The 24,164-nt window shown below is 44.8% G+C and overlaps 1 protein-coding gene across 3 annotated transcripts in view; it reads left to right on the forward strand.

Moving 5' to 3' along the window:
- Nucleotides 1–3,129: 3,129 nt before the first annotated feature.
- Nucleotides 3,130–24,164, forward strand: part of LOC125621783 (butyrophilin subfamily 1 member A1) — a 59,171-nt gene continuing 38,136 nt past the window's right edge. The window contains exons 1-3 of one of the 3 annotated variants that reach the window (XM_048819081.2): nucleotides 3,130–3,340; nucleotides 13,021–13,119; nucleotides 13,648–13,758. In XM_048819081.2, coding sequence (XP_048675038.1) covers nucleotides 13,659–13,758 — 100 coding nt within the window. In that variant the 5' untranslated portion in view covers nucleotides 3,130–3,340; nucleotides 13,021–13,119; nucleotides 13,648–13,658. Of the gene's footprint in view, nucleotides 3,368–13,020; nucleotides 13,120–13,647; nucleotides 13,759–24,164 lie in introns of all 3 variants that reach the window. The other 2 variants (XM_048819080.2, XM_048819079.2) reach the window with 2 other exon arrangements.

Genomic DNA, 24,164 nt, shown 5'->3' on the forward strand with positions numbered 1-24,164 from the left:
TCTATGATTCTATGAAATAAGTGTGGTCAGTGCTCACAGCCAAGTTTGGTTCAGTGTTTCCTCACCCTCCCTGCCCACACCTGTGCTGGGAGTCTCTGTCACTCCTATTGTGTCTGTCGTGTAGATTGTGAGCTCCCTGGGCCAGGGATGTCTCTTTATTACACATCTGTGACTGGGGTTCCTAGGCACTAACCCACCATCACTGATTCTGATAACCATTAACAGCAAACAGGGCAATAAACAAATGTGCTGACTGTACTATGGCCAGGCTGGTTCATTCATCATTAACTCACCTCAGAGTAATACAGCACCACCCGCCACTCCTGAACTCCCCAGAGAGGAACCCCATGGGCCACCGGCACAGATGTGGACAGGGGAGCTGGGTTGGGCAGAGGGAAGGTATTGGAGGGATTTACTGAGCTTCCAGGGACAGACACGTCCAGTTCAGCATATCGTGGGGAACAGGAGAGGGCAGGGAGCCATTAGCTCAGTTGTAAATAGGGCAGAGATTTCCTGCTCTAACCACTGGACCTGCTGCCTCTACCTAGCCCCTTTCTAGCAAGGTCACAGAGAAAACACACATGGTGACAGCACAGCCTGGTACACCCACTCTGGCTGCCTCCCCACCTCTTCCCCCGGACTCTGCTCTGCCTTGCTCCTATTGAATGTGGCAGCTGTGTTATAGACACACATTACAGCTCAGCAATAACGCCTGTGTGCCCAGCACCACACGTACCTGTTGGGCTCCCCGCTGAACTCCTCTCCCTTCTCTCCCTCCCTCCTGCTGTTCTCTGCTACCCCTGACGTGCCCAGCGTGTGCCCACATACATCAGAGTCATGCAGGGAATATGGTGTTTTGCAGTTTGTTATTGTACTGCAGTCTGGAGTTGATTTCCAAAGAGCATTGTTTTTCATTTACATTATATAGATAGAACTATCAAATCTCCTCCTTCAAATCTACTAAACCTATCTTACCATTTGTTGAGTCTCTGTATACTCCCTAAAATTTTCCCAGAGCCTGCGTGTTTCTACTTTACAACCTTGGTGGTTACAACTCCCATTAGGGACATTCCTGAGATGGGGGTGCTTTATCAGCAGCAGGATATTCTTTTTTTCGATTTTAGTGGTGAACTCCCTGAATTTCACCCAAGGCTGGTTTACTGTGGGGAGGGGGGTTGATCAGATCCCAGGCCTATATCCTGGTCCATGTCCCTGCCCCCCATGGCATGCTGCCCAGGGCAGGTACAGCGTTTGGGGTTCCCCACAGTAGCCCAGCTCTAGCTTCTGATCTGGCCTGGGGAGGGGACCTCAGGGGGGAGAGGAGGAGCATGGGGCAGGGCCTTGTAGTGAAGCCCACCTCAGCCCACCCACCCCTGGGAAGAGGCTGGTGCAGCCCCTGAGCCTTGGGCAGGTGCACAGCAGTGCCACAGGGAATCCAGGACAAATGCTGTCCTGGGGTCATTCAGCCCGGGACTGGGACTTGAACTCTGTCTGTCAGGACTGTCCCATCCAGTTCGGGATGGGTGGTCACCCTACTTTATTAGTCAATGCTCTTTGAATGTTACTGCAAATGCTTGGTGAGGTGTCTTAATCCCTGAAGAGTGGACAAGTCTCCATCAGGAGTCTGTCTCAGCTGAATTCGCTGAACAGGGCTCCTGGTGTGAAGCAGGAGTGCTGAAGGTCCACAGGTCCAGTCTCAGGAGGCAGTGAAGCCACGTGTCTCACCCTGGGGGAAGAGTGAGACCTCTAGGGGTCTGGCACGTCAAAGGGCTTCCTCCGAGAGACTGTTCCAAAGCTGGAGCATGGCACCAATCCTATATGGATCCATGAGAGGAGAGGGGACATCAGGGCAGCTCTATACAATGACCCCTGCTTGCTGCAACAGGAGGGGCTCTGGGGGATCTGTCCATGTAGTCCCAGCCCTAGGTCCTCTGCCAGGGCCTAGCTGGCCCGTTGGCTCCTCTCCTTCCCAAGGAGCCACTGAAATGGGTTTCTTCCATAGGCACTGGGGAGGGGGGCAAAGGGCCATTGCCCCCCCACTTTTGAGAGGGGAGCAAAGGAGCCTCCTTGGGGGAGCCCAATCTCCTGAGCAGGCTGGCTGAGTCATGGGACACTTCTGGCTGGGGGAGATGAGGCAGGAATTAAAATAACTGGTGTCCCCTGGCAATTCTGACACCTCCCCTAGAGGAAAACATGCAAGACCAGTTCTGTTATTTACTATTAGCCTTTCTTTAGAGTAAATTACCAATAAAATACCCCTCCAAAATGCTCTGGGTGCCTGAACAATTCATAAGGGTCACAACAGCTCATGACGCCCACCCAGCAGGAAAACATTATCCCACACAAATGATGAATGAAGTCAGCCAGCCAATAGATCAGAGGAGCCCTGTTCATCCCCCAGGAACAACCCTCAATCTTCCCCCCGTAAGTCTATCAAATAAAGAAGGGCCTGTTAGGCTCAGCTGAAGGGGCTGGTCCCTTCTCGTGTACCCTGGAGATAGACAGGGCCTTTCTGCTTGGAAGTCAGCTCTGGAGGTATGAAGATAATGGTTGGGTTACAGCACATGCAGTGGGAGCATGCCAGCTGCGGCACCCCTTTGTAGGCTGCCCTGCCCTAGTCTTACCAGTACAGGGTGTTGGGGGACTTTATGTAGGCCATGCAAGGAGGGAGGGAAAGCCTCTCTGCGCCCTCTGAGCTCACACTAAACACCTGCATGAAGGCCAGGCAGAATATGGCTCTTGGTGTTTATTGCTCCACTGTGAAAGGAGAATGTGGCCTATCTCTCAGAGTTTGTTTTATTTTGCACCAGAAAACTTGTGAATTACTTGGAACCCCAGGGAGGCCTTTCCTGCCTTGGCCAAGGGCTACTACTGAGGTCTGATTATTAACTCTGCACCCTGGCACACTGCTTCAGTCAGAAAAGTGTAGTGCTTGTGGGGACAGAAATACAATTGATTGTTATGACAGTGACTCTGAGGGAGCAGGGAAAAGCCTTAAAAACTAAAACTGTCACCTTCCAAACCAGGGAAAATTGCATCTGCTCTCCCTGAAATTGTCAACTCCCTGGGACTGTGTGTGTGTTTCTTTAAGTCTTTTATCTCTGCATACCATAAATGGGCTTCCTGTAACTTTGGTTTCACTTTCATTCGGAAGCTGATAAAATTGCTGTAAGTTAACCAGCAATAGCTGATTGAACAGACTACAGTCAGACGTGCCTAGTGGGAAATGCAGCTGTAAATACAGAGAAGTTCGCTTGTCATGCAGACCTGGCAGTTCTGAAGCTGGGAGCCCTTTCTCTGCCGCTAGCCTGTGCACTTGCCTGTAGGATCCATCAGGCAGGTGAGTGTCAGCCCTCAATTGCTGTGGGTGAGGCTCTATTATTCTTCTTGGGAACTGTTCCTATGGCAGGGAGTCCGTCCAGGGCTCTCACTTTCCTACTTTAAATATTGCTGTAGAAATGTCTAAAATGCTCAGAGATCTTTGCGGCCCTTTTCCATTACCCTGTAACACAGGCTGAAATAGTGTCTGTTTATTCGCTCTTCTGCATGATATTGTCGAATTACATTTACACTCCAGCACTTCTGCTCTGGTGACTTTCCTGCAAGCTGTCGTCGGAGAAGTTTGTGCTCTCTCGTTCTCCTTCTCCATTGGCTGTGTGTATTTGCCATCAGCTCATGCCTCTGAAGTTCTGCTCTAAGAGATTAGAAGAAGGGAAATGGCGTAGGCCAGATTAAATATGGCTGCTGCAGAGAGGGGTTGGGCCATGAAGACCTTTCTATGCCAGGGAGAGGGGGGAGTTACCCAGACAGAAGGCTGATGGTTACTTCTGCTGCTGTCCTTAGGGTTCTCCCAGAAGAGGGTTCAGATTTAACACCTGCTAGAGCCCCATCAGCAGGAGTCACTGAGTGCAGGGGTTGAGCCAGTGCATTCCCTGGCAGCCCTGGTTGTACCCACTTCCCTGGGCTGCACTGACCCTCAATGGCTGTCTGAATGCAGGAGAAATTAGAGATCCTCAGTGCTGGGGTGTACTGAGGTCCCACTGTGTTGGATTGCCAGCTATCGCTTTAAGGTGGTGGGAGGAATTCCATGGTCCCATTTCCAGGCTAGAGGGCTCTGCAGCTAAGCATGTAACTGTGCCAGCAGTCACTTTGCAGACAGACAGCTTAAAGTAAGGTGGGGAGAATTGCAGCTCTCTGTTTTAGGGAGCAGACTGATTTGTGTCTCTTCTTAGTGTTGGGTTCTTGTGTGTTCTGAAATCTAAGAAAAAAACTTACATTTTTATTTAACTTCTCTGTGTGTGTGCTGTGAACACAAGAAGTGCCACTGTAACCTGGATTCCTGGTAAACCCTCCACCATCAGAAACCCTTACCAGGATATCAGCTGGCATAAATCGGCATGAGCCCTGGAGGAGAGCTGGAGACATAGGCAGTTTTTGTTTAAAGCCAACTTTTGCATCCTCTCTAAATTTCAAAAAATAAGTCAGCTCAGCCTGATGGTCATGGGGGGACGGATGGGGGGAAGGAGGGAGGGAAGTGAGATCAAGTTTGTGGGAAAATCTGGAGTTATTTGAGCTAGAGCACCTTACAAGTGAGCTGATTTCAACAACCCACAAGTCTTTGAATGCTTTTTTACATCCTACATCACAGGAAAAAATGTAGACCCCTCCTGGGACCCCCCTGATCCCCAAGAGAGGGACAGCCCCTTATTCCTCCTGCTTTGGGAGCTCTGTGACTCAAGCTAGGACCAATGGGCCCTGAGTTCTTTGCATGTGGTGCCTCCATCTTGTGTCAAGGTGCATGTTGGCCAATATTGTCTCGTTTCTTAGTGCTCCCCAGTTTGTTTGTCTGGCAAGTGTACTACGTGCTGAAAGAGAAGAGGCACTTAAACTCACGCCACTGGACTCCCACTGCTGAGATCTACTGTGTGGGTGTGAGGCAATGCACCCTGTGTTTACACCCTACACACTAGTGTAATAATCTTTGTACAAAATATGCCTTGTGAGGTATCGTTTGAAAACAACTCGATGGTCAATAATATCATGGTGAAATGTATGTTGCAACATTATATGTAAAGTTATGACATCCCCCTGTATTAGCACATGTTCAAAACCATAGAGACCAGCCTATACAAAAGTTGTTCAAGAGGTCTGTCTTAAACAAAGTAATGTGTGATTACCTCAATTTACGAAGTAATGTTGCATGTCTGAGTTAATGACTCAAGATTGTCGAATAACAGGCTCAGCTGGAATTATTTAATCTAAGATTAAATCAGAGATTAGTACAGCATTACACAGAATTCAGAAAGAAAGAAATACATTACCACTCTTTGTTGTTAGACCAAGAGCTGGATCTGTGTCTCTGCTTCACTGTATCTGGTGGGAGGCTCAGTTTTCACTCTCCAAGTTCCCATACCATTTGACATGGAGTGCACAGGCTCGGTGCTCTGGAACCACTCTGAATGAAGTTCAGACAGGGACTTCTTGTAGTGTGACTCCCCTTAGGGCGCACTCTCACTAGGGCAAGCCTCCTTCAGTGCTTCCTGGATCTGACCTCGGAGCGTTCAGCACCCCTGTTTCACACTGTGAGCTTTCTGTAGTGAGTCCACCTGGGGAAGCCTCACACTCCCCCCAAAGGGGCCCTGCACCCCAATTCTGCAGTCAGCAGTGACTCTCAGCCTGTGTTATAAAACAGAAGGTTTATTAGTTGTTGGGAACACAGCGTAGAACAGTTCTTGTTAGCGCAGAAAGTAGGAAGATTCAGCAAAGTCCATCTTGAGGGGATCCAGAGCTCAGAGCCCTGGGCTCTCTCCCCGAGTCCCAAACAAGACTGTCCAGCTTCCAGCAGCCCACCCTCAGTCACGCCCTGTTGCCCCTCCTCTGTGCTTTGTCTCTTTCCTGGGCAAACTGATCACCTAACCTTCACCTCTCACTTTGTTCTCCAACTCCTTCAGCTGGTTCCTTGCAAAATATGGGGCCTGGCCATCAGTTGCCGGATACAGAGTGTCCAGCTGTTGCCTGGGCCCAGGGAGCAAGACAGAAGCCACACCTGCCCTCTACATTCTCTGCAATGATCACATACCCTTATTCCACCACCTAGATACTTATGCAACACATAGAGGAAACTGAGGCACACACAGAGTATTCAAACAAAACATTAAGAGAATCCCCACTTCATCACTCCAATATCATTATATAGGGTTGTAGACAAAGAAATCCTCTTTGCCAAGACTCCCAGAAAAATACGTTGTGATGTCATTTCTATACATTTTTATTTTACCTGATTTATGTGTGAAGGCATGATTATTTACATCTGAGGGGACTAACAGTTCTTCAAGATAACATCTCTCAGTGGGTCATTCTCAGCCCGCAGTCATTCTTCCCTGGGGATTCCCCAACAGAAAACATCTGCTGTAACAATCATCCCTTATTAGTTTCCCAAGTTGATATATGCTTATATAACCATTATCTATATTTATTTATGATGGAGGTGGTTTCCAAGAATATCTGAAGTTTTATAGACATGAAAGTGCCCAAGATTGTTAAAATATAGCATAATGCATAACATTCCTGAATATGGTTACTTATCAGTCAAGGACCAATATTCTGGACCTTAGAGTTCAGACATACTCTGTTGAAGACAAAGATTCTAAAGATTCTAATAATAGAATCATAGAAATGTGAGACTGGAAGGGACCTTGGGAAGTCATAAAGTCCAGCCCCTTGCACTGTGGCAGGACCAAGTAAACCCAGACCATCTCTGACAGCTGCTTGTCCAACCTGTTTTTAAAAGCTTCTAATGATAGGGACTCCACAACCTCCCTTGGAAGCCTATTCCACAATTTAGCTACCCTTATAGTTAGAAAGCTTTTCTAATATCTAACCTAAATCTCCCTTGCTGCAGATTAATCCCAGTACTTCTATCTATAAATGAATCAAATATACAGAAATAAAGAACTAAAAGGGTTAATATTTACTAATAGCTACACTAGTAAAAAGGGTCCTCAAGACCGCAAGGGGTGGAATGGCAGGAGACAAGCCAAATCTGCATTTCAGCAAACACAGGTGAGAAGAAAAAGCATGGCGCCTCCTTCACCCCAGACTCTATTTTGCCTTCTTTACTGTTTGACCAAACTTTGTTTTGAGGTGTAATCTTCAGAAGAATCCACTTCAAGGGGTGTCTGGACTATAAAAGAGGCAAAAACATTCCAGTTCGTGTCTCTCTATCCCACCTAAGAAAACAAAGGAACTAGCCCTTTGACATTCCAGGTAGAGCCTGACGTGTGATTTTGTTCATTCCTGTTGCTGGGAATATGTGGTAGGATTTTACCTTGAACCAAGTCTAGCTTGTTAAGTTTTAGCTACTTAGTAAGCATTTTATCTTTATTTTTTCTTATAACCATTTCTGACTTTAATGTCTTATATTTGTACTCACTTAAAATGTATCTCTTTATAGTTAAATAAACTTATTTTATTTTTAATTTAAACTAATCCAGTGTTGTGTTTAAACTGAGCTGTTTGGTAACTCCAGTTAAAGTTATAAAATGTTGTGCACTGACCCCTTACAAGGGCCATGAATCTTTAATATCTGCACTGCCCAGGAGAGGGGTGGGCAGTGCCGAACACACATTTTTGGGAAAGTATGGGACTAGGAGTGTGTTGGGGTCACTCTGCAGGGAGTAACCAAGGCTAGCGGAAGCCAGTGTGTAGCTGGAGTGTTGCTGCTGGGGTCGCAGTTGCTGGGCCAGGGCTGCGGTGATGCACAGACACTCAGGGTGTGACCCGCATGTTGGCAAGCTGATTGTGAGCAGCCCAGACTGGGATCTGCAGCAGAAAGGCATTGTGAAGTACCCCAGGATGCAGAACAGGCTGTGACACACCTCACTGGTATGGACTGCACCCCGGAATGTGCCAGCTGGACCTGAATCAAGGACCATCATTTAAAATAAGAAGCCCTTATTCCTTATTTTTCAAACCGCAGAATGAGAAGGCCCGGTGCTAATCCTTAAATAGTACAGAATCTCAGCTTTTGTTTCCAATAATTCTGTTTTAAACCTTTGTGACATATGAGGGTACAGTCCAGATCAATGAGCAGCAGCAGCATCACCCCTGCCCTGTAACCTGGGGGCCCTCTACAATGCCTTGCTGCTGTAGCCTCCAACCTGGACTGCTCACAAACAGCCTCCAGTGTGTAAGTCACTCCCAGCTATGTCTGTGTGTGCTGCAGTCAGTCAGCCACACCTTGGCTGTTACTGGCCTTAAAATTTACCATAGGGTGATCCTGGCATACTCCCAGTCCCAGGCTGCCTCCCAGAAAAGTAATGCCCAGCCCTCTCCTGGACAGTACAAATATACTATGTTCATTATTCCTTTAAGGGAATAATATATCAGTTTATTACTTTAAATAGAGTTATCCAGACACTTCAATGTAAACACATTGGATTAGGTAAAACATTAAAACAAGCTTATTAACTACAAAGAAATAGATTTTTAGTGAGTGCAAGTAATGAGGCATAAAAGTCAGAAATGGTTACAAGAAAAATAAAGACAGAAAGCTTACTAGTGTCTAATTTAACAAACTATATTAGATTCAAGCCAAGTTTTTCACCGATGCTTTCAGCAGTCTTACAGACCAAACTCTTTAAGTCAGGACCCCTCCCCCAGAGTCCAACAGTTGCTTCCTATGTCTTTTCAGGAATAGAGAATGTGATTGGTGGGGGGAGAGAGAGAGGAGGGACCCTAGGGGTGTCTACCCCTCCTTTTTATAATCCTGTCCCCCCTTTGAGAAGAATTTCCAGCTGGGAGCAAGGCGACAGGCAGTCTGTGGATGGAACTGCATGCTTTTTCTTTGCCAGGATGTAGATTTTTGTCCTGCCCCTTTGCCTGTCAAAGAATGGCCACTTAGCAGGTAATTGTCCATCAGCCTTGTTTTCATCTGGCCAAGGTATCAGCTTGCCCTTTGTCTCTGAGGAACTGGTTTGGCCACTCCCCAGACTTACCTGGAAAACGTACTTTTAGTTATGATTTTAGTTTATGCTAACTTCACATGTAACGCTCCTATGTGCTGTATTTTGCCATGATATGATTGATCAGCAAATGATGTGTTTTTAAACGACACTTCAGAAGGCATGCCTTGTACAAACATTTTTGCAATGGTGTGTAAGGTGTGAACCTGGGGGTCATTTCTGTCATTACCTTAGCATTAACTATTTTACCACTGTCCATTTTAGCCACTGGGATAGGGAAGGGGGTGGGTGGGAAGCTGTGGAGGTGAAATGGTGGTAGCTGATGGGAAATAATGCTGAGCAAGGACAGGAGGAGACATAAAAAGTAAGGGAAGAGAAAGAAAAAAGAAAAGGGAGGATGGGGAAGGAAGAGGAACAACAGACAGAGAGAATGGTGGTCACAGTTGGGACCGTTTTCCCCACTGAGTGATGCTGAGCGTGATAACAAGGCCCTGAAGAAGTAACACACTGTGATGATAATGAAAAGTGAATTTACTCTATAAAGGCTGCATTCTGCTCTTAATATCTCATTGGGGTTGGTGAGGGCGCCACTGTGGAAGGAGGAGAGTGGTGAGTCCTAAATGGATACCCTGGCCCCGAGATCATAATAAAAATGGAATTTGGCCAACTGCACAGAATGAGTTTAACATCCCTAGGCTAGAGGGAGGTGTACTGGGCTGGGAGCCAGGAGAGCATGTGGTCCAGTCTCACTCCTGGTGTTAATATTCCTCTACACTTCACAGTCTGAGTATTGATCAAGGCTGGCATGTGCTAGATTCACAAAGGCACTTAAGGGCTGTGACACTGAGCATCACAATGCCTAACTTTCAGGCGTCTAGAAAATCACAGCAACACACTACAATTCACAAAGCCTGAGGTAGGTGCCCAGGTTCTGTATACAATGAATGGGGAGACACCGGCACCTTAGAATGCGGTTCATAACGCCAGCACGCTTGGTGGGGAGCTGCCTAAGCTAACCAGTGGGGGAAAAGTAAGAGGGGTGTGTGCTAAACCCTTCTGCAGGAATGTGTTTATCTCTGCTTGTGATTTTCAGCTGAGGGAAGATAAGTGCTTCTCCGCCTAACTTGGGGTGTGGGGCTATTCTGGGCTCAGAGGCTGCCTAGTGCCACACAAAACAATCATTAGCCCAGGAGCTGGGGAGACTCACCTGGAATGTGGGAAATCCCTGGTTTACATCCCCCTCTCTGCTGGAGGAGGAGCAGGGAATTGAACATGGCTCTGCCATCTCTCAGGGCATGCTCTATCCACCATAGAGTGATTGTCACACTTTCCTCTGGCCCAATTAATATTTAAGTGGAACAGCTTAAACTAGAATATACCATAGCCTGGAACAGTTATCGGAGACTTGGTCAAATCTCTACTCTTCTGGCAGAGGGGGGATTTGAATTGGAGGTCTCCCATATCCATGATGTATGCCCTAACTATGTGGCTAAACATTGTGAAGGAAATGAGCTTCCCCGTCCTCCGCAACTGCTTTGTGTGGAACTAGGGAGCCTCTCAGCTTGCCTCCCAGATCAGGTCTAATACACGAGATAGGTGCTCCTCTACCTATCTTTCCCCAGGTTGTGGATTGTTTTGGGGGTTAGCCAGGAGATAGACATCTGGAAACCTTGGGGGAGTCAGCAGTGCACATGAACGGAGGCAGAAACTTAGGCTGGGGAATTTGTGCTGCAAAAACTTAGGTGCTGAGCAGCCAAGTGAGTTCAGGCACCTACAGGGTTGGGCAGCAGCCAAGCAGCGGTTTTGTGGGTCATAGCAGTGCCTAAAAATGGGACTCAGGCACCTAAGTACCTTTGTGAATACCACCCCATGTCCTTCTCCTCGGATGCCAACAAATATCATTCTCCCCCTTCTAATTGTAACCCTTCTACCAGGCCAAGTTGATAGCAGCAAGGGCCGGGTTCAGTACATAGGGGTTCCCTCTCATCAAATGCAAATCTCCTCTCATCAAATCAAATGCAAAACTGGCTCGAGGCCCCTCTCGCAAGCACAGAGTCTCGGTGTAGCAGAGAATCTTTAATAACATGAGGTAAACGACATCAGCATTAAATTGGGAAAACACCACAACTAGTGTTCATTAACCAAACCATGAGCAAAGACCCATCCCAGAAAATTGGGCCACATCCTTTCCCTCGGGTTCTTGAGTCCCACAACCCAAACGTCTCTTGAGTCCAGCAATCCAAAAATCACCCAAAATCCAAAAAGTCCAGCCCCAGAGTTCAAAAGTTCATCTGCAGAGTGTTACTCCCCAGTCCAGCTAAAAATGTGCCTGTGTGGGGGGAAAGAGGTAAGGGGCACCTTACATGACCTAGAAGCTGACTGCCCCACAGGGCTCTGCCCCACTCTCTCACAAACGGCTCCCCTGTCTCACAAACAGCTCAGCTTGCCATCTCATGAACGCTCTGCCAGCCTATCCATGAACAGCACCACTGCACTCTAGATCTTCCGGATCCCCGCTACTTGACACAGTCTTCAGTGATTTCAGCTCATAGTAGCAGGAGCCTTAGTGCTGGTGCACTATAAGGCCAAAGTGAGCTCAGCATAGTACCTGTAGGGAGACTCTTAATAAGACCAAAAATTAGCTCTGACATTCCACAGTGGAGAGACAGGAGTGCAATTGGTGTTTCTCACACACCCACCAGGTACTAATACCTGTCTCAAGCCTCTCTCAATTTACAGAGTTTTAGAACCCATGTCCCTTGCCTAGCGACTGCTATTTAGTTGATGGTGAGTCCCTCCATCATACAAAAGGCCAAGTACAGTTCCACTGTCCTTGATTCCCATAATCAGGGTAATAACAATTTATTCTTCCTGCCCCAATAACAGAGACATTGGGGATCCCACAGCAGCCAAAGTGACCATTTGGGCAGCTTTGGCCTCATTCTAGGCGGGGTGGGTGAGCCTATGCAAATGAGATCAGCCCCTGAAGTTCTTTTCCACAAGTTGCCACACCTCACCACCAGATGTCAGGGTGGAGCTCATCCTGACTCTGCTTACATCATAGAGGCAGTAACTGAGGACCTGAGATATTACCTAAGGTCAGTTCTAGCAGAGTTAGGAAAAGAACGCAGGTCTCTCCTGGGGCAGACCCAAGTCACTCCCACTTAGCCACACTGCCTTTTGGAATGAGTGTGCTAAATCTGTGTGCTTAGCTATGCTGTCTGTACAATGGAGTTACCTCTTCCCAACCATGTGAACAAGGCAAGAGGCTGCAGGAAGAGCCAAACATTGGGCAAGTCTCATAAACCAGAGTGTTCAGAGGATTAGAGTAATGGGGAGAGGGTTGGTGCTGTGCCAGGGATGGGGTAGGTGAGGCAGCCCCTGAACCTCTTCTGTTGAGCGTGGGGGGAGTGGAAGGGCCAGGCAGCCATAAGAAAATGGGGTTTGTGCTTGTTTTTATGCTATAAAGCAGCAAAAAAAAAGATGTTTTTAAAACTCTGGTGACCCCTCTTTTCCAGGTTGTTATAATTCAGCAACCACTTGTCCAATTCACATCAAATTTGGTAGAAATAGTTTACCTCAGCCCCAGACCTAGTGTTCCAATTTTGATGCTGATAGGATCTTCCTGTAGTTTATAGATGTAGGGTCAAAAACCAGGGTTATAAAGGGAACAATTACAGTCTTAACTATGGAATGACTACCATCATTCCATCATGCCAGGGTGGAGCAGCCTCTTCCAAAGTGGGAATGACTCTGCTCAAACCGGGATGTGTGTGAGGCTAAACCTGCTGGGTTTAAGAGAATAAGCACATTCTTGTGTGCAGGTTTCCATAAGGCTCTTTAATTTCATATCACCATCTAAATGATAATGGTGGCTTTCTGCTTTACAAGTTCACTTGCATCTTCAATCTTGCTACGTGCAGGAGAAAAGAGTAAATTCTGCTGCAATTTAAAAAGCATTATCATAAAATGGCACAAGGACAGACGATACTGAACTGAATCTCTTTTCCTAAATGATTTTTGCTTTATACCGTAACTTGAATTCTTTCATTGTAAGGCACCTCCTGGAGTAAGGGTCCATTTCACTGACCGTAGAGAAGCTGGAAATGTCCCAGTGATCCTGTAACTGCTGAGAAGTTTCTCCTGGGCTCATGAGGTAGGTGGTAGGAAGTTCTCATCCTTTCATTTGTTTTTAAAATGCTAATTTTTCTACTTGAAAGGGTGCATTAATGACTTTAGATGATCTGTATTTATCCAAGTGACACAGACCCAGAAATTGCAATGCCTTTTCTCACACTGCAGTATAAAAATAGATACAAAATACATTAAGGGTTTTTTTTCATCTTGGCGACTTTCTCTTTGTCATTTTACAACCAGACTGTTACTCTACAAAAGTTAGTGATTTTTGTGATAATATTTTTCAAGGAATTTTGAAAATGCTAGTATTAAGGCCTTTGCCCAGAATATTGGACTGTAATTTGAGGTGGTGAATGGGGAAGCCCAAGTTTTGTTTTGCCTTGTAATGTCTTATGTTAAAAACAGTAGCAAACTTGCACATTTTGATGCAATTATTAACTAGCACAAGTCCTAGGATTCATATTGTGCTCAACGAATTTTGCCCAAATTACAGCACGTTGTTCACTTGTATTTGTTTTTTCTTTTCCTTTCTGATGTCTGGATCAAGGTACAATCAAGATGAGGATTTCCTTCCACTCCCACTGTGCAATGGGCAACCTCTCTCTGTGCAGTTATATCATTTTCTTTTTTACGCTCCATGTTCCTACACTGGAATCAGGTAGGAAGCCTCTTGTCACAGAGTGTATTCTACTGTTTTTCAACAGTTTTAATACCTTGATCTTTTGTTATTTTGAAACAATTCATAATAAGAGCATTTTATGTACGTTTGAGAAATAAAATCCTATTTTTGGAGGGGAGGCAGGGAAAAGATATTGATTTTTCTCCCTTTTTACTCCCCTTGGTCTCAGTGTAACTTGTACTCAGTGGACTTTTACATCATATTTCACCTTAAACTTTCCTCCTGCCTCATCGTAAACTTCTGCAACTCTGCCTATCACTATTCAATATTTTCATTAATGACTTGGATAATGGACTGGAGAGTATGTTGATAAAATTTGCAGATGACACCAAGCTGGGAGAGGTTGCTAGCACTTTGGAAGACAGGATTAGAATTCCAAATGATCTCCACAAATTGGAGAATTGGTCCAAAATCAACAGGATGGAATTCAATAAAGACAAGTGCAAAAGCACTTCACTAAGGAAGGAAAAATCAAGTGCACAACTACAAAATGGTGAATAAATGACTAGGTGGTAATGCTAGTAAAGGATTGGGGGCTGAAAAGGATCTGGCCTTATGGTGGATCATCAATTGAATATGAGTAAGGTTATGAATCAGTGATGGAGGTCACAGCTTCCATGATTTTACGAGACCTCCATGACTTCCTGAAAATTATGATTCCGCTCAGGAAGAACTAAGGCTCCAGCCCTCCATGGTGAGGCTTGGGCTTCCATGATTTATTGTTTATTGCCCATGTCCTGCCTGTGACTTTTATTAAAATCTTTTAATTAAAACCCATATCAAAATCTTAGTTTTAAATATGAGTCAACAATGTGATGGAGATTACAAAAAAAAGGCTAATATCAGTCTTGGGTGTATCAGCAGGAGTGTTGCATGTAAGACACAGGAGGTAATTGTCCTGCTCTGGCTGGCACTGGTGAGGGCTCAGCCTGAGTACTGTGTCCAATTCTGGGTGCCACATATTAGGAACAATGTGGACAAATTGGAAAAAGTCCAGAGGAGAGCAACAAAAATGATGCATGGTTTAAAAACCCTGACCTTTGAGGAAAGGTTAAAGAAACTGGGTGTTTTTAGTTGTGATAAAAGAAGACTGAGGGGGACGTGATAGTCTTAAAATATGTTAAGTTCTATTATAAAAGGACTGTGATAAATTTTTCTTGATGTCCAAGGTAGGTGTGACATACCAGGGTACCATCCAGACCAATGAGTAGCAGTGTTACCCTTGCCCTGTAACCTGGGGTGCCATTACAATGCTTTGCTTCTGTAGCCCCCAACCTGGACTGTTCACAAACAGCCTCTAGCATGTAGTTCACTCCCAGCTATGTCTGCGTGTACAGACTTAAAGATTGGCTCTTACCAGCCTTAAAGATTGCTACAGGGTGACCCCAACACACTCCCAGTCCCAGATTTTCCTTCAGAAATGTATGTCCTAAAATATTGTTCGTTATTCCTTAAAGGGAATAATATACACACAACTTGTTACCCCACACAGAGATACCCAGACACTTCAGCTCAATCGCACTAGGTTAGATAACACAATAAAAGAAGTTTATTAACTACAAAGAGATAGCTCTTCATTGAGTATAATTACTGAGGCATAAAGGTCAGAAATGGTTACAAGAAAAATAAAGAGAAAGCACTCAGCAGTGCCTAACTTATCAAACTACATTAGATTCAAAGCAAAGTTTTTTCATCACATGCTTTCAGCAGTCTTAATGACCAAACTCTTCAGGTCAGGACCCGTTCCCTAGAGCCTGCTGGCTGCTTCCTTTGCATTTTCAGATGTAAAGAATGTGATGGGCAGGGAGAGAGATGGGGTCTCTTGGGGTGTCTGCCTCTCCCCCACTTTGAGAAGTATTTTCAGCTGGAAGCAAAGCAACAGGCAGTCTAATGAAGAAAGGAAACACCACAATGTTTCTTTGCTAAGATGTAGATTTTTGTCCCGCCCCCTTTCCTACCAGAGAATGGCCACTTAGCAGGTAATGGTCCATCAGCTTTGTTTTTACCTGACTGAGGTGTCAGCTTTCTCTTTGTCTCTGAGGAACTGGCTTAGTCACTCCCCAGACTTAACTGGAAGTTATGATTTCAGCTTATGTAACATTCCCACATGTATTTTGCCATGATATGATCAGCAAATTCAGTCTTTAAATGATACCTCACAAGGCATACCCTGCACCAAGATTATTACAATAGTGTGTAGGGTTTAAATACAGGGATGTATGCCATTGTAGCAGGACAAGAAGTAATAGTCTTAATCTTCAGCAATGGAGATTTAGGTTATGTATTAGGAAAAACTTTTGTAACTATAAGTTCTGGAATGGACTTCTAAGGGAGGTTGTGGAATCCCCATCACTGGAGGCTTTTAAGAACTGGTTGAAACACTTGTCAGGGATGTTCTAGGTTTACTTGGTCCTACCTCAGCACAGAGGACTGAACTTGATACCCTCTAGAGGTCCCTTCCAAGCCCTATATTTCTCTGATTCTATGATTTTTTTCAAATTGAGCTTGTATGTCACTGTTCCACAGATCTGTATACAAATCTACTTTTTACTTAAAGAATTGGAGAGATACAAAAAGACAACTCAGAAAGAACAGAAAATAAGGTTATTCATACATTCATAAATGATAAGACCAGAAGGGACCATTGTGATCATTTAGTCTGACCTCCTGTATAACACAGGCCAGAGAACTTCCCTGAATTAATTCTTGTTTGAACTAGAGCAGATCTTTTAGAAAAACATCCATCTTGATTTAAAAAATTGCCAGTATTGGAGAATCCACCATGACTCTTCATAAACTCTTCCAATGATTAATTCCCTCACTGTTAAAAATTTGCACTTTATTTCCAGTCTAAAGGCTGGGCAAATTCTATATGTTTTACAAAACTTCTTCAAAATTACATATAAGAACATAAGAATGACCATACTGGGTCAAACCAATGGTCTATGTAGTTCAGTATCCTGTCTTCCAACTGTGGCCAGTGCCAGGTGCTTCAGAGCAAATGAACAGAACAGGCGATCATCGAGTGATCCATCCACTGTCATCCGGTCCCAGCTTCTGGCAGTCAGCGGCTAGGGACACTCATAGCATGCGGTTGCATCCCTGACCATCTTGTCTAATAGCCATTGACAAATCTGTGATATATCACACACAAGTAGCAAAATGTATGCTTCCCAATTATATATACAGCTGCAATTCAAGAAAATAGACCATTGGAAGAGATATCTAAAAGCCACAAGAATTAATTCTTAGCTTCATAGATTTCTAAATTCCAAGACCAGAGGGGATCACTGTGATTATCTACTCTAACCCTCTGTAAAATACAGGCCAGAGAACTTCCCCAAATTCGTTAAAAACAACATACCCTTTTTTTAAAAAAAAAATCTTATATTGATTTAAAGATTCCTAGTAATGGAGAATCCACAATAGCTGTTGGTAAATTGTTCCAATGGTTAATTACTCTCACTGTTAAAAATGTACACCTTGTTTATGGTCTGAATTTGTCTACCTTCAACTCATAGACATAAAGTCACAGACTCATAGACTTTAAGGCGAGAAGGGATGATCATGATCATCGAGTCTTCCCTCTTGCACGTCACAGGCCATAGAACCTCGCCCACCTTCTCCAGTAATAGACCCATAGCCTCTGGCTGAGTTACTGAAGTCCTCAAATCATGGTTTAAAGACTTCAAGTTACAGAAAATCCACAATTTACACTAGTTTAAACCTGCAAGTGGCCCATGCCCCTGCTGCAGAGGAAGGCAAAAAACCTTAAGGGTCTCTGCCAATCTGACCTGGGGAGAAATTCCTTCCCAACCCCAAATATGGTGATCAGTTAGACCCTGAGCATGAGGGCAAGACCCACCAGCTAGACACCAGGGAAAGAATTCTCTGTAGTAACTCAGAGCCTTCCCCATCTAGTGTCTCATACTGGCTGCTGGCGATATTTACAACTAGCAGTCGCAAATCGACTACATGCCATTGTAGGCAGTCTCATCATACCATCCCCTCCATGAACTTATCTAGCTCAGTCTTGGAACCAGTTAGGCTTTTGTCCCCACTGCTCCCCTTGGAAGACTGTTCCAGAACTTCACTCTGATGGTTAGAAACCTTCATCTAATTTCAAGCCTAAACTTGTTGGTGGCCAGTTTATATCTATTTGTTCTTGTGTCCACATTAGCACTTAATTTAAATAACTCCTCTTCATCCCTGGTATTTATCCCTCTGATGTATTTATGGAGAGCAATCATATCTCCCTTCGGCCTTCTTTTGCTTAGGCTAAACAAGCCAAGGTCTTTGAGTCTCCTCTCATAAGGTAGGTTTCCCATTCCTCTGATCATCCTAGTAGCCCTTCTCTGCCCCTATTCCACTTGAATTAATCTTTCTTAAACATGGGTACCATTACACACAGTATTCCAGCTGGGGTCTCACCAGTGCCCTGTATAATGGTAATAACACTTCCCTGTCTCTACTGGAAATACCTCGCCTGATGCATCCAAGGATTGCATTAGCTTTTTTCGTGGCCACATCACATTGGCGGCTCAAGGTCATTCTGTGATCAGCCAATTAGACCTTTCTCCTCCTTTGTCACTTCCAACTGAAAAGTCCCCAACTTATGCAAAAATTCTTGTTGTTAGTCCCTAAAATCCCAAAGTGCATGACTTTGCACTATTAAATTTCATCACATTTCTATTTCTCCAGTTTATAAGGTCATCCAGATCTTTTCGTATGATATTCCGGTCCTCCTACGTATTGGCAATACCTCCCAACTTTGTGTCATCCAAAAATTTTATTAGCACACTCTCACTTTTTGTGCCAAGGTCAGTAGTAAAAATGGTAAACAGGATTGACAAAGCCCTGTCTGGAATGATTTAGTCGGGGATCAGTCCTACTTTGAGCAGGGGGTTGGACTAGATGACCTCCTGAGGTCCCTTCCAACCCTGATATTCTATGATTCTATGATTCTTTGATTGGTCCCAAGACTGATCCCTGAGGAACTCTACTAGTAACCTCCCTCCAGCCTGACAGTTCACCTTTCAGTATGACCCACTGTAGCCTCCCCTTTAACCAGTTCTTTATCCACCTTTCAGTTCTCATGTTAATCCCCATCTTCTCCAATTTAACTAATAATTTCCAATGAGGAATTGTATCAAATGCTTTATTGAAATCCAGGTTGAGTAGATCTACTGCATTTTCTTTGTCTAAAAAATCAGTTATCTTCTCAAAGGAGGAGATCAGGCTGGTCTGGCACAATCTACCTTTTATAAAACCATGTTGTATTTTATCCCAATTACTGTTTACTTCTATGTCCTTAACTACTTTCTCTTTCACAGTTTTTTCCAAGACCTTGCGTACAATTGAGGGTCAAACTAACAGGCCTGTAGTTTCCCAGATCACTTTTTTTCTCCAATTGTCCAGTCAAAGGGTATGACCCCCAAGTTTACAGATTCATTAAAAACCCTTGCTATTGGGCTTGCAATTTCATGTTCAGTTCCTTTAATATTGTTGGATGGAGATTATCCAGGTCCCCCAATTTAGACCCATTAAGCTGTTTTGAGTTCCACCTCAGATGTGGTAATTTCTACTTTCATATCCTCTTTTCCACTATTCTCAGTGGTGGAAGAGGACAGGACAAGGAGTAATGGTCTCAAGTTGCAGTGGGGGAGGTTTAGGTTGGATATTAGGAAAAACTTTTTCACTAGGAGGGTGGTGAAACACTGGAATGCGTTACCTAGGGAGGTGGTGGAATCTCCTTCCTTAGAAGTTTTTAAGGTCAGGCTTGACAAAGCCCTGGCTGGGATGATTTAACTGGGGACTGGTCCTGCTTTTGAGCAGGGGGTTGGACTAGATGACCTCCTGAGGTCCCTTCCAACCCTGATATTCTATGATTCTATGATTAGCCACCCTGCCACTACTCCTAAGCTTCTCATTACTCTTATTAAAAACTGAGGCAAAGTATTTGTTTGTGTTAGGCCATGCCTAGATTATCTTTAATCTTCACCCCATCCTCAGTGCTTAGTGGTTCAATTTCTTCTTTCCTTGTTTTCTTTTTATTTATTTGACTACAGAATATTTTACTATTGGTTTTAATTACCTTTGCAAGCCCCAGATCTGCTTGGATTTTGGCAGTTCTTACTTTTCCCCTACACTTTCTGACCTCATTGCTGATTGTGACAGAGATCCCTGGAACTGTGGGACTGCTGTGCCACCTTAACTATTTAGCCTGGGTTGTCTCTCATAAAGCTATGCTAGTGAGAAGCAGCAACACACCTCCGGGCACTGTGATCATTCAGCTATCAGCATGAGAAGCTCTACACGCAGCTGTATTACATGAATGCTCCCTGAGCTACTCATGAATCATACAGAGAGAGGCACCAGTCAATCACCTCAGCCCCCTAGCCTTTCACTCCAGAAATATACTGTCTTTCACTGCTTAAGGCTCCCTTGGGCAGTGCAAGCTCATTAATAAGTTCCCCACTTCCTCGTAGGGAAGTGTACATGCACCAGCCTTTGTAGTCTGAGCTGAGATTTCCAAAGCACTTCAACCAAAAACACACTGTTTTAGGTAAAGTATAAAACATTTATTAACTACAGAAAGATAGCGTTTAAGTGATTGTAAGTAGCAGGCACAGAGATCAAAGTTGTTTACCTAAGTAATAAAAATAGAAACACAGTCTAAATTTTAATTTTAAAACACTAAATAAAATTTGAATCAAGCAGTCTCTCACCCTAACAGATGTTACAGGCAGCTCACAGTTCCTCAATACATGGACTGGACACCCTTCCAACCTGGGACCAATCTCCCTAGTTCAATCTCACTAGTTCAAAGTCTTTTGTCTTCCAGATGATCTTCCAGGAGTTGAGATGGAGATGGCAGGGAGAGAGGTCAAGTGATGATGTCACTGTCTCTCTTTTATACTTTTTTCCAACTGCTAGAAAGATCCTTGCTGTGACATGGGTTAGGCTGCCCCATTGCATACATGCCTTCTCTGAGAACTCTCTGGGATAATGGGTTGGGTGTTGATGAACCATTAAAAACCTGTCTGGCCAGTGACAGGATGCTCTTTTGTCCCTACTGAAAGGCCAGCAGTGGGCATCTCCCAACCTCACAATATACTTCAGTAACACATATAGCAATGCTTCATAACTTCACATCCAATAATGAATCATAGAATCATAAAAAGAAAAGGAGTACTTGTGGCACCTTAGAGACTAACCAATTTATTTGAGCATGAGCTTTCGTGAGCTACAGCTCACTTCATCAGATGTTTACCGTGGAAACTGCAGCAGACTTTATATACACACAGAGAATATGAAACAATACCTCCTCCCACCCCACTGTCCTGCTGGTAATAGCTTATCTAAAGTGATCAACAGGTGGGCCATTTCCAGCACAAATCCAGGTTTTCTCACCCTCCACCCCCCCACACAAATTCACTCTCCTGCTGGTGCTAGCCCATCCAAAGTGACAACTCTTTACATAATCAAGTCGGGCTATTTCCTGCATAGATCAAGGTTTTCTCACATCCCCCCCACCCCCATACACACACAAACTCACTCTCCTGCTGGTAATAGCTCATCTAAACTGACCACTCTCCAGGTTTAAATCCAAGTTAAACCAGAACATCTGGGGGTGGGAGGAGGTATTGTTTCATATTCTCTGTGTGTATATAAAGTCTGCTGCAGTTTCCACGGTAAACATCTGATGAAGTGAGCTGTAGCTCACGAAAGCTCATGCTCAAATAAATTGGTTAGTCTCTAAGGTGCCACAAGTACTCCTTTTCTTTTTGCGAATACAGACTAACACGGCTGTTCCTCTGAAACCTGTCATAGAATCATAGAATATCAGGGTTGGAAGGGACCCCTGAAGGTCATCTAGTCCAACCCCCTGCTCGAAGCAGGACCAATTCCCAGTTAAATCATCCCAGCCAGGGCTTTGTCAAGCCTGACCTTAAAAACTTCTAAGGAAGGAGATTCTACCACCTCCCTAGGTAACGCATTCCAGTGTTTCAGCACCCTCTTAGTGAAAAAGTTTTTCCTAATATCCAATCTAAACCTCCCCCACTGCAACTTGAGACCATTACTCCTCGTTCTGTCATCTGCTACCATTGAGAACAGTCTAGAGCCATCCTCTTTGGAACCCGCTTTCAGGTAGTTGAAAGCAGCTATCAAATCCCCCCTCATTCTTCTCTTCTGCACACTAAACAATCCCAGCTCCCTCAGCCTCTCCTCATAAGTCATGTGTTCTAGACCCCTAATCATTTTTGTTGCCCTTCGCTGGACTCTCTCCAGTTTATCCACATCCTTCTTGTAGTGTGGGGCCCAAAACTGGACACAGTACTCCAGATGAGGCCTCACCAATGTCGAATAGAGGGGAACGATCACATCCCTCGATCTGCTCGCTATGTCCCTACTTATACATCCCAAAATGCCATTGGCCTTCTTGGCAACAAGGGCACACTGCTGACTCATATCCAGCTTCTCGTCCACTGTCACCCCTAGGTCCTTTTCCGCAGAACTGCTGCCTAGCCATTCGGTCCCTAGTCTGTAGCGGTGCATTGGATTCTTCCATCCTAAGTGCAGGACCCTGCACTTATCCTTATTGAACCTCATCAGATTTCTTTTGGCCCAATCCTCCAATTTGTCTAGGTCCTTCTGTATCCTATCCCTCCCCTCCAGCGTATCTACCACTCCTCCCAGTTTAGTATCATCCACAAATTTGCTGAGAGTGCAATCCACACCATCCTCCAGATCATTTATGAAGATATTGAACAAAACCGGCCCCAGGACCGACCCTTGGGGTACTCCACTTGATACCGGCTGCCAACTAGACATGGAGCCATTGATCACTACCCGTTGAGCCCGACAATCTAGCCAGCTTTCTACCCACCTTATAGTGCATTCATCCAGCCCATACTTCCTTAACTTGCTGACAAGAATACTGTGGGAGACCGTGTCAAAAGCTTTGCTAAAGTCAAGAAACAATACATCCACTGCTTTCCCTTCATCCACAGAACCAGTAATCTCATCATAAAAGGCGATTAGATTAGTCAGGCATGACCTTCCCTTGGTGAATCCATGCTGGCTGTTCCTGATCACTTTCCTCTCATGCAAGTGCATCAGGATTGATTCTTTGAGGACCTGCTCCATGATTTTTCCAGGGACTGAGGTGAGGCTGACTGGCCTGTAGTTCCCAGGATCCTCCTTCTTCCCTTTTTTAAAGATTGGCACTACATTAGCCTTTTTCCAGTCATCCGGGATTTCCCCCGTTCGCCACGAGTTTTCAAAGATAATGGCTAATGGCTCTGCAATCACAGCCGCCAATTCCTTCAGCACTCTCGGATGCAACTCGTCCGGCCCCATGGACTTGTGCACGTCCAGCTTTTCTAAATAGTCCCTAACCACCTCTATCTCCACAGAGGGCTGGCCATCTCTTCCCCATTTTGTGATGCCCAGCGCAGCAATCTGGGAGCTGACCTTGTTAGTGAAGACAGAGGCAAAAAAAGCATTGAGTACATTAGCTTTTTCCACATCCTCTGTCACTAGGTTGCCTCCCCTCATTCATTAAGGGGCCCACACTTTCCTTGGCTTTCTTCTTGTTGCCAACATACTTGAAGAAACCCTTCTTGTTACTCTTGACATCTCTTGCTAGCTGCAGCTCCAGGTGCGATTTGGCCCTCCTGATATCATTCCTACATGCCCGAGCAATATTTTTATACTCTTCCCTGGTCATATGTCCAACCTTCCACTTCTTGTAAGCTTCTTTTTTATGTTTAAGATCCGCTAGGATTTCACCATTAAGCCAAGCTGGTCGCCTGCCATATTTACTATTCTTTCGACTCATTGGGATGGTTTGTCCCTGTAACCTCAACAGGGATTCCTTGAAATACAGCCAGCTCTCCTGGACTCCTTAATGAACCTTAATATGTTGTTGGATTTTATGTACTAACAGATCCAGACTTTTAAAATGATACCTCACAAGGCATACTTGTACAAAACAAACCGTAATTATATGGCAGTGGTGAATATAGGGGTTCCAGGGTGCTAATTTGAAGTTCAAAGTGTTGTTAGGGGGCTTATTCCTTCACCCACTTACTTCCCTGGTCCTTCTCGCATGAACAGAGAGCAACAATACCCAAAGTCCAAAGGTGCACACAATTCGATGTTTATTGGGGTGAACTTCCAGCAAGCATGATTCCAGTTTCCTTCCTCAGTATCCTCCTTCCCAGCTCTGACACCACAGAGCCTTACACCTGTGTCCGTGTTCCCATTCCTACCCTTAGCCAAACATGATTCCAACTTCCTTATTCCCATTCCCTGTTCCCATTTCCCCCTTTAGCAAAACATGATTCCAATTTTCTTACCCCCATTCCCTGTTCCCATCT

This window comes from Caretta caretta, chromosome 14 (genome assembly GCF_965140235.1).
Source record: "Caretta caretta isolate rCarCar2 chromosome 14, rCarCar1.hap1, whole genome shotgun sequence".
Lineage (NCBI taxonomy): Eukaryota > Metazoa > Chordata > Testudines > Cheloniidae > Caretta > Caretta caretta.